This window comes from Sinocyclocheilus grahami, unplaced genomic scaffold (assembly GCF_001515645.1).
Source record: "Sinocyclocheilus grahami isolate Dianchi unplaced genomic scaffold, SAMN03320097.WGS_v1.1 scaffold144.1, whole genome shotgun sequence".
In the NCBI taxonomy this organism is placed as follows: domain Eukaryota; kingdom Metazoa; phylum Chordata; class Actinopteri; order Cypriniformes; family Cyprinidae; genus Sinocyclocheilus; species Sinocyclocheilus grahami.
In genome coordinates this window covers 1,415,379-1,426,954 of record NW_015505323.1, presented here as the reverse complement: position 1 = coordinate 1,426,954, position 11,576 = coordinate 1,415,379, and the positions used below count along the sequence as shown (strand labels likewise).

Below are 11,576 nucleotides of genomic sequence, written 5' to 3'. Positions count from 1 at the left end.
TTATAAAGAATATCTCTTTAGGTTTGAGACTTTAGTCTTTGCAACTTTAGGGATCTTATCTATACTCAAACAGTTTGTAACATTCCAAAGAGAAAGGAAAACTTGAAATCGCATCATATGACCCCTTTAAAACTTTAGGGTCAGACGTCGTTTTTTGAAAGAAAATTAATACTTTTATTTAGAAGGATGAATTCAACTAATCAAATGTGACAGTAAAGATATTTATAATGTTTAAAAAAATCCGTTCCCCTTTGAGTGAGCTTGTTTAAAAATCACCCAACACAAAATAAATATATTAGGGGTGTGCCGATTAAAATGATGGCCGATACTGATAAGCCAATTATTATTTTTATGTTACAGTCAATAACTAAAAGCGGTTCTATTAAACTATTATATTAACATTAATATTCTACACTAAATTACTCTACATTAACCAAATAAAATGCCTAAAACTTCACAACAGACATTATACTGACATTCATTTTGAGATTTGCTAAAGATTTTAATAATTATTAGATTGTTAGTGTTTTAAATATTCATTTCAAGTGAGTGTTACACTCTTAAAAATAAAGGTGCTTCATGATGCCATAGAAGAACCATTTTGTCTAAATGGTTCCATAAAGAACCTTTAACATCTGAAGTTACTTTGGGGCGAAAGAAGGTTCTTCAGATTACAAAAAGGTAATAAAGAGATGGTTCTTTAAAGAACCTTTGACTGAATGGTTCTTTGTGGAACCAAAATTGGTTCTTCTATGGCATTGCTTGAAGAACCTGTTGAAGCACCTTTATTTTTAAGAGTGTAGATGACAGCAAAAGTAAAAATATGTAGAAATATGCATGAACAAGCTATGAACAAATAGTACCTGGCATTGTTTCCTCTTACTTCCTGTCACCAAACACCTGGATGGAACCCTTATTACATGGTGAGAGAAACAACATGCCATTTGATCATCAGTGAGCTGAGGTGGGTTGGAGTATGATCGTGCTTCAAGGTACTAGAATATCTAACACCATTTGCTTAAAATGTTGAGGCTTGGCATGATTGATTTTAACTTTCGTGGTCTTGGAATAAACTCAAACGCAATCCAGCATCACTATGCCTTCCATGTTTAGATGGGCAATGATTCAAGCAAGAACTGCATAATGGCTTTCAGTTGTAGTATTGCTTTAACCAAACTTGATTATATTAGTATGGACTAATGGCATCCAAGTACTTAAAGAGATAGTTCACTCAAATCATCATTTTGAAGAATGTTGGTAACCAAATAGTTGCTGGTAGCCACTGACTTCCATAGTATGGAAAAAAAAAATACTAATGGAAGTCTACGGGGACCAGAAACTGTTTGGTTACCAACATTCTTCAAAATATCTTCTTTTGTGTTTAGCAAAAGAAAGAAATGTATACAGTTTTGGAACAACTTGATGGTGGGTAAATGACAGAATTTTTATATTTCGGACTATAAAAACTCTAATCTAATATAAACCACACATCAGGCTTATACCATTGTGAATAGAAATAGCAGTCTAGGGGCATCTAGATCAGACTGAAAGGGCACTTTAGCGTCTGTGATTAAAGGGCCCCCTAGCAAACTAGCTGTGCTAGCGGACGAAAACTGCCCTTGTTTTTCTACCAGATAAATATCAACACATGGAAGTTGAAGGTCAATAGAACAGGACAGAATCAGTTTATCCGTTACTTCACAACATATGTATTTTTGATATTTCCTTTTAGGGTTTACGGATACAACCAACACATTTTGAGTGTTAGCAGTAAACAGACTTAAGTAATTAAATGAAATATTGGCACATTAAAAAAAAAATACTAAATTTCATCTTTTGCAAGCAGGCACATTCAAATGTGCAACCATAAACCAATCTCTCTGCATCAAGCTGCTGAAAGCAGAACTTGCAGTCTGACAGACACCTGAAGAACAAAGCCCGGAGAAGTGTGATGAGTGATCAGTGAGCCAATGATTTCTCCCATCATCACTGCCACGCATCTGCCACGCTCTGCCTGCTCTAGGGCCTTTGATGTGGGCTCAGATTACCAGCTTGGAGGGTTTTTTCCCTGCCCGTAGCCTGGTGTCACTGGGCTAGACACCCCCTATCCCAACTCCAGTTCCTTTTCACCACCCACTCACACTGCTGTCTGTACCCTCTCACGAGGTTCAGAACAGTACCTGGCTTTGTTTCCTCTCACTTCCTGTCACCAAACACCTGGATGGAACCCTTATTACATGGTGAGAGAAACAACATGCCATTTGATCATCAGTGAGCTGAGGTGGGTTGGAGTATGATCGTGCTTCAAGGTACTAGAATATCTAACATTTGATTTTAACTTTCGTGGTCTTGGAATAAACTCAAACGCAATCCAGCATCACCATGCCTTCCATGTTTAGATGGGCAATGATTCAAGCAAGAACTGCATAATGGCTTTCAGTTGTAGTATTGCTTTCTTAACCAAACTTGATTATATTAGTATGGACTAATGGCATACAAGTACTTAAAGAGATAGTTCACTCAAAAATCATCATTTTGAAGAATGTTGGTAACCAAATAGTTGCTGGTAGCCACTGACTTCCATAGTATGGAAAAAAAATACTATGGAAGTCTACGGGGACCAGAAACTGTTTGGTTACCAACATTCTTCAAAATGATGACTTCAAAATGATGGAGCAAAAGAAAGAAATTTATACAGTTTTGGAACAACTTGATGGTGGGTAAATGACAGAATTTTTATATTTCGGACTATAAAAACTCTAATCTAATATAAACCCCACATCAGGCTTATACCATTGTGAATAGAAATAGCAGTCTAGGGGCACCTAGATCAGACTGAATGGGCACTTTAGCGTCTGTGATTAAAGGGCCCCCTAGCAAACTAGCTGTGCTAGCTGACGAAAACTGCCCTTGTTTTTCTATCAGATAAATATCAACACATGGAAGTTGAAGGTCAATAGAACAGGACAGAATCAGTTTATCCGTTACTTCACAACTTATGTATTTTTGATATTTCCTTTTAGGGTTTACTGATACAACCAACACATTTTGAGTGTTAGCAGTAAACAGACTTAAGTAATAATACTTAATGAGTTTGCTCATTTAAATTAAGAAAACGTAGCCGTCATCCCATGCACCCCATTCTAAAGAGACATGGAACACTGCCTCCAGCACACACTTCCTTGTGTCCTTTGAAGTGGGACAGAGAGGAAAAAGGGTGAAAGAAAGGATTCTTCCACCCTTTCCAAGCAAACACAGACTCCTTTGAACCCTCTGAGACCAAAACCTTTCAAGTGTCCCTGGCTTTACACTGCAGGATCCTGCCATGAAAAAACAGTGTCCTAATTAGACCTGAAACACACTGGAGACAGAAAGCGTACACATGTCCTCATTTAATGTCAAAGACTGATTCAGTGAGAATACATTCTGTGAGAAATAAATGAGATTTGGATTTATGATGCCAATGTATTCTTATAATCCCATGTTTTGGAGACATTTCGTGTGATGTACACTCTCATGGGTGGTACCCTTTTAAAAAGTTATTCAGATGTATTAATATGCATCATTTAGAGGCAAGTGAGGTACAAAGATGTACCTTTTAGCTTTTGCACCTTTCGATAGTGCCCCAGTGACAGCTTTGTACCTTTTTGTCTGATAGCGTACAACAGATGTGAACTGGTGGTGACATGCATTCATCCGCCATCTAACTTGTTACTAAAACATTTGTCACTTAGTAACAGTAAGCAAACCCACATGTATAATTAAAAGAAAGCAAGTACTCTTTCTTCATTTTTGCATACATTTTCAGCTTGCACAATAGACTTTAGTAAGGTTATTTGCCATATTGAGTTTATGTGACAGAAAACAAGGCTGTGAGGGATAGACTTGCAGTCTTTACAGTGGCATGCACTGCATAAATGTCCTAAATCATGGGTACATTTAAAAAAAATGAGTTTTTTTGTTTTCTTAAACGTTAGAATAAAAACTTAAATTTTTATAAAATAATTTTTGCCAATTGAACAACTGGCATGTTGGTAAACAAATGGTAAAAAAAAAAAAAAGTTGGTTTCATTAATTGTCAAATTAAACATGACACTACCCGGACCGATGTCTATAGTTTCATCATCTGTGATTACTAACAAATATGAACAGGTTGCCAGTATGCTTGTTCTCTGGGATCAAACCCATGATCATTGTGTTGCTAGCACCATGCTCAACCAACTGAACTTCAAAAACTACTAGCAAATAATGTTACATTTTTTGCAATATCACAACTTGTTTATTGCCTTTATCACCCTAATGTGCCATTCTTTAAGGAAAATTTATCAAACCATTTAAAGCATTTTAAACCCTGCTCTTTTCTTTTATACATCTTTAGTGATATATGGTCTTCATCAAGCTACTCCAAGTAGGTGGGTCTATATGTCTTTAAAATGTTAAAAACAAACGGCCTACACAAACACAAAAATCCCCCCCCCCCCCCCCCCCCCCCCTTTTCCCATCACAGCCTCCCTCTGTTTTCAAAACCAATAACAGATGTGTGGTGGGGCTGCGCTCAAAGACCCTGCTGTTCTGGCTGCCGGCCATATGTATTTCACACAGTGATGAAGGCTCCAGGCTCCACTGAGAGAATGAGAGCAAAGGAAAAAGAGGGAAGAGACCCAACACCATTTAAACACAATGCTTAAAATAACAGTGTAATGTGGAGAAAACTGTTCAGTGCCTGGTTGTTTTCAAAAACTGAGTAGCAACTGGAAGTCTAAAGTGTGGAAATGAGGAAGCCAATTTATGTCAATTTGTGTTGACTCACATTTACATTTCTTCACTTCACTTCAAATAGTGCAAGCTAGGTATACACATTTTCAGATCCCAGGGAATCAAACCCATGACTATATGTATACTCTACTTAAACAATAGGAATACTTGCAGCTTGCCCATTATAATAATTTTTTTTTTTAATTCTTAAACTATTGGTACTTGAGAGTTTGACACCAGATTTTAGGTCATAAAAATACAGATAAACCTAATGTACTGGCTACATAATGTACAAATTAAAGGGTTTTATAGCAACATTGTTTATTTTAATAAGCAAAACTCACACTACATAATGCTAAGCAGATCAGTAGTCCATTTCATAAGCATTGCAATAAGAATACAGTATGCAATGACTACAAATGTATTTACTGTTGCTACATTGTTTTTAATGAGTAAGCTATATAATCTAGTAATGTTTCATAATGGCTTAAAAATTAAGATGAAGTGTTAATTTGTGCTCATCAACCAGCTAACACTTAAATATCCACTCATATAGATGTGGTGTAGAGTGGCAGTTAACTTAAATCTGCCCTGAACATTAAGAATTGTCACCTTTACCTGCTTGTTTCTGTTCACTTCACCAGTACAGTCAGCCTCCTTGAAAACATCTCCTATTACAACACAAATGTCCATTTAATAACATTTTCTTATGTAACAGCTTTATGGATAAGAAAGTTATACATGCATCACCTTACCCTCTGGATTCTCTCTCCGTTTACAGGCTAGAAAAAAACCGAGAAAACAAGAATGAGAATAAAGCCGCTTGATAAATTGTAGCGTCTGGCATGATATTCGCAAAGTGTCTTACCAGGTTTCGATTGCAGTTTTCCCATGTTGATTTCACTTATGGAAAGAACTAACGAGCTGTCATTTCAGAAACAACCGTGTCATCTTCTGTGCCATAAATGAAGTGGAGCCGGATATGCATGTTTCCATTCAAGTCTGTCCATATTATTGCCGGAGACTGAAAGAAGTTTGGGAAACTCTTCCGTGGGAATTTGCTTCACGCTCGCTCTCTCTCTCGCTGTGGAGGAACCGCAACTCGACTTACCCTCCCCTTTGACGATGTGCACCTCCTTCAGTTTTAACCCACTTTATTTATTCGACAGCCTGGTAAAATCTGCATGAGAATTCTTATCCAAACATTAGACCAGGGGTGCCCAAACTCGGTCCTGGGGGCCAGTGTCCTGCAGAGTTTAGCTCCAACTTTCCTCAACACACCTGCCTTTAAGTTTCTAGTATGCCTAGTGAGAGCTTGATTATCTGGTTCAGGTGTGTTTAATTGGGGTTGGAGCTAAACTCTTCTGGACACCGGCCCTCCAGGACCGAGTTTGGACACCCCTGTATTAGACCATATACCTAAAACTACATTTTCGGTTTATTTATTTCTCATTTCTCCTCTTCAGAGAGATTCACTTGAATCTCGCAATTTTCAGCAAGCTCTTTAAAATGACCGATTGTGTTTCAAATTAAACACAACATAATCTTTTCAGACCAAATTTATATATATATAAAGAAAATATATATATATATATATATATATATATATATATATATTAGCTTTGAGACACCTAAATGCAAAAAAAAATGTTTTTAAATTTTTTTTTTACTTTACTGCATTTCGTTATACAAAAGAACAGTTGCAATGCTTTTCATCAATCAAACAGCCATTACATTGTAGCGCCATCTGTTGATGTCTTGAGATATAACGTATCACGAAATAGAAAGGAGATCTGTTTTCTCTCTCCCTCTCAAAAATGATCACGATAATCACAATAACTTTGCCACTATAAGCTACAGGTGCATCTCAATAAATTAGAATGTCGTGGAAAAGTTCATTTATTTCAGTAATTCAACTCAAATTGTGAAACTCGTGTATTAAATAAATTAAATGCACACAGACTGAAGTAGTTTAAGTCTTTGGTTCTTTTAATTGTGATGATTTTGGCTCACATTTAACAAAAACCCACCAGTTCACTATCTCAACAAATTAGAATACTTCTTAAGACCAATAAAAAAAGCATTTTTAGTGAATTGTTGGCCTTCTGGAAAGTATGTTCATTTACTGTACATGTACTCAATACTTGGTAGGGGCTCCTTTTGCTTTAAGTACTGCCTCAATTCGGCGTGGTATGGAGGTGATCAGTTTGTGGCACTGCTGAGGTGGTATGGAAGCCCAGGTTTCTTTGACAGTGGCCTTCAGCTCATCTGCATTTTTTGGTCTCTTGTTTCTCATTTTCCTCTTGACAATACTGTTCAGGTCTGGTGAGTTTGCTGGCCAGTTAAGCACACCAACACCATGGTCATTTAACCAACTTTTGGTGCTTTTGGCAGTGTGGGCAGGTGCCAAATCCTTCTGGAGAATTAAATCAGCATCTTCAAAAAGCTGGTCAGCAGAAGGAAGCATGAAGTGCTCCAAAATTTCTTGGTAAACGGGTGCAGTGACGTTGGTTTTCAAAAAACACAATGGACCAACACCAGCAGATGACATTGCAGCCCAAATCATCACAGACTATGAAAACTTAACACTGGACTTCAAGCAACTTGGGCTATAAGCTTCTCCACCCTTCCTCCAGACTCTAGGACCTTGGTTTCCAAATGAAATACAAAACTTGCTCTCATCTGAAAAGAGGACTTTGGACCACTGGGCAACAGTCCAGTTCTTCTTCTCCTTAGCCCAGGTAGGACGCCTCTGACGTTGTCTGTGGTTCAAGAGTGGTTTAACAAGAGGAAACAACAACTGTAGCCAAATTCCTTGACATCTGTGTGGTGGGTCTTGATGCCTTGACCCCAGCCAACATGTGAACTTACCTCTCACTCAAATCAAATGAAAAGTTTTAACAAGAAACACGAATAAAAACGGAACAGACTGTGGTAGAGGATTTATTGTCTGTCTAGTGTGAAATCAGGAAATTCTGCACATGAACATTAAACCACTGAAAGAAAAATTGAATCTGATGAATCTTAAACTGTATTGAATCATTCACTTTCTGCTGCTGTACCAGTTATAAACAAGGTTATTTAAAAAAACAAAAAGGTAAAAAATTCAGTTCATAATAAACGTGCTATCATATGAAACATTTAAACATTAAACACGTTTTATTATTTTATAGGAGTTGGGAAGAGTCATTGCTCTTTCAGCTTTTAGTTTGCACCGTTTTTTTATTTGAAATGTGTAGTAAGTTAAAAGTGAAGCAGGCATTTTGGAGACCCTGATCTTTATTCAGAGGAGCAGTAGTTGCAGTTGTGCTTGTTTATCAGCAAGTGCTTCAGTTTTGGATCATTCCTGTAGCATGCAAGCAGCAACCTTTTTTCTCTTTGCTCCTTCTCATTCTGTATTTTCTTCTCCACCATTTTCTTGGGCTTATACTCTACCCAGGTGAACAGAACAAGTGCCACTTTTCTTTTGCTCATTTGCTCTGCCTGGATGTTCACATTTTGCTGGGTCTCATTCTTGGAACCTTCAGGAGAGCTTACACAGAGCAGCTTCATCATGTGCTCATCCATGTGCTTCTTTTTCTGAGAAGGGATATCCGAATGGCCTTGGAGTCTCCCACTTCACTGGGGTGATCTTCCTCACATCCCTGGACCTCCACCACTTCACTCGCCCACACTTCCTCCCGCACCTCGTTTTCACTCTCCAACCAAGCAACCATTTTTCTTGGATTCATTTCAGCCTCCAGCGGTCGGGGGCGTTCAGACTTGAGTAAGTCACAGGCCCGGATGGTCTTCCCTGTGTACTCCACATACTCGTTCTCCTCATCCTCTATGTCAATGAGCATGAGTTGTGGAGGCGGCTCAAACAGAGAAGAAGTGGATGGCTGAGGCTTCACCAGGCTGGGAGGACACATTTGAGTTGGTGAACAATGCAGATCAACAACTTCATCAGGTGAAGGAGTGGGGCTTGGAGGAACCACCAGTCGTTTGGGAGGATGCACTTGGGAGTGTCGGAGAGAAAAGAGTTCATCATGTGCTGGAGTGGGACGTGGAGGAACAGCCAACGGTTTGGGAGGATCCACTTGAAGAGGAGAACATGGCAGGGACACTTCCTCAGGTGCAAGAGCTGGCTTTTGAGGCCACATAGTCGGTTTGATCACTGGCGGCAGGGGCTTGAAGCGAGCGGCTGTTAGAGTGAGATGTTCAGAGACACTTTGAAGTTCTCCCTCTATTGGCTTCAAGAAGGAAGATCTCACTAGAGGACTGACTAGAGTTTGCTGAGGTTTGACCTCCACAAGAAGTGGAGTTGGCTCAGTGGTCTTTTGTTCCTTCACTTTTCTCTTCTTTTTCTTTTCTCCAGCCTCTCTATGCTCACTTCCTCCCTCCACCAACTTTTCTAGACTCTGCATCTTTCTGAATTTGGCAGACTTTCTTTTTTTCTGATGCACATTTCCTCTCTCCATCTTTTCAAGGCTGAGTGTCTCTCTCGGTTCTTCAGCCTTGTTTTGATGACTTCCTCATTTATTTCTCATTCTTCACCTTTCTTTTTACCTCTCTTTCCAGCGCCCATTCTTGCGCTACACACTGCTGTGCCCTCTGAGGTGTCTCCCTTCTGTGCAAAAAGTGAGCAAAATGCTCAAAAAGTTGTCTATAAATACACTGCTGAACAGTGCCATTGTGGACACTGAATGCTGCAAGTGAATTTAGTATTTGTCGTTAATATCTCCAGAAAGTCACGAAAGTATCTTTCGATCTTTTCACTCCTAACACACCAACAGAAGACAAGAGTCAGAGCAGCAGTTTAGAGCTGCCAGAACGGAATCTCCATTATGATGTCACAACAGTGTGCTGAACCCTGAGAACTGTATGTGTATGTTAGCTGCTCACATAGTTCCACATTCAAACATACACAGTCACACTAGTGGCACCAAAAATGTAATACTGACTGTTTCCAAACAAGTTTCCCAAACACTCCTCCTGGCCTTGAATATTAAACCAAGATAGTAAAAAAATTAGACATTTCAATTAATGTAGACCAAGAGAAGCTATAGGCCTATCATGGCACATTGTACAGAAACATTAAAAAAAGAGCAGCATTGAAATGTCTATGATTTGTGATCTTATAGTTAAAGGGTTAGTTCACCCAAAAATGAAAATTACCCCATGATTTACTTACCCTCAAGCCATCCTAGATGTATATGGCTTTCTTCTTTTAGACGAATACAATCAGTTTTATTGAAATAATGGTCAGGTCAATCCATGCTTTATAATGGGAGTCCAAAATTTAAAGTCTAAAAAATTGCACCCATCCATTATAAAAGAAATGGATTAATAAAGTGGGGGTAATAAAGGCCTTCAGAAAAATATCCATATTTACAACTTTATAAACCTTAATCTCTAACTTCCGCTAACTTTCGTATGTGCGTTCACGAGAGAATGGCGTCCAGCAGATGATGTACCTCACCTTACTCGGTTCTAAAAAAAATAAAAAATAAAAAATCCAAGAGTAGAAATTGAGCATTTTAAAATAAAATTCCGCTATTCTTATTTTCAAAAAAAATCGGTCAAGAAAAAAAAAACACTGGAGGGCGCTGTTTGTCATATTTTGAGAAAGCAAGTACTGTCTATTGCATTAGATTTTTTTCATGAACCACAACAAAACAGGACTGCACTTTAAACTTTTAATCCGAGCAAACCTTTACCAATACTTTCGGTTTATTGGCTACACATCATACAAACTGGGAATGTATCAAGTATAGTCTATGAAAGTGCAAATGACAAAGCAAGGTTAATGGTCCCATTTCCAAAAAAAAAAAAAAAAGGAAGATATAAAATACCACCACCATAAAAACATCAGTTAAAAAAAAAAAAAAAAATTGTAAAAACTGGTCATTACTACACAAGATGATTTAATCGAAGGTCAAAAATGTAAAAACTGACCACCAAAATTTTCTGAAAAAAAAACAAACATCAACTAAATACACCAACTGTAATCACTAACTCCACATCATCTATTCTTTCTTTCCGCTTATATCACAATGACACCTTTCTAGAGCGATAGACCTTTCTAACTGTAATGTTGTAATAGACAATCAAAACATGGAATCTGTTCAGTGTAATACAAAACATGAGGCTGTTGTCAACATGAACCAAAAACTATCCAGTCTGAAAAAAGAAACATACTTTTTAGCAAGTGAAGGTAGAAATTGAATTGTTTAGCAATTCATGAGCATGTAAGGTTGATTGCATTTGATTGACACAGCAAACACTAACATAATTAGGTAACATGTATATAAATAAGAAAAAGTACAAAAAGGCACACTGATGAGCACAGTAGAATTAAAAAAAAAGGGGGAAAAAAAGAAGAAAAAAACTCTTCCCCACATCTAAGACTTTCCAAAAAATTATGTATCAGAAATAGAAATCAAGCTACTTATGACTGTTAGATTAATATCCTGGTACAGTGTTAAGAGTTACATTTTAAATGCATTGCTTTTTTTTGTACAAACTAAGAGATGATGTGGTAACCGATAGCATGTCACAGATGCCATCTATAAATCTTAAGTTACATTTAACCTGGAATATTCTTTGAAAACCCGCTCCATTACTGCAGAGTATATTTCGTCAGAGTGGGATGTGATTGGCATTCTGCAAAGGTTTAATAATTGTTTAAAGGGATAGTTAACCCAAAAATTAAAATTCTGTCATTAATTACTCACCCTCATGTTGTTCCAAACCCTTAAGACCTTCGTTCATCTTCGGAACACAAATTAAGATATTTTTGATGGAATCTGAGAGCTGTCTGTCCCTCCCATAGACAGCAA

At 37.7% G+C, this 11,576-nt stretch overlaps 1 protein-coding gene across 1 annotated transcript in view; it reads right to left on the bottom strand.

The window, feature by feature from the left end:
- Positions 1-6,000, bottom strand: part of LOC107591643 (protein naked cuticle homolog 2-like) — a 9,310-nt gene extending 3,310 nt beyond the window's left edge. The window contains exons 1-3 of the mRNA XM_016280861.1: positions 5,624-6,000; positions 5,511-5,537; positions 5,374-5,426 (exon numbers count right to left, since the gene is read on the bottom strand). Of these exons, the coding sequence (XP_016136347.1) occupies positions 5,374-5,426; positions 5,511-5,537; positions 5,624-5,648 (105 nt within the window). The 5' untranslated portion in view covers positions 5,649-6,000. The remainder of the gene's footprint in view (positions 1-5,373; positions 5,427-5,510; positions 5,538-5,623) is intronic.
- Between the last annotated feature and the right edge of the window lie 5,576 nt (positions 6,001-11,576).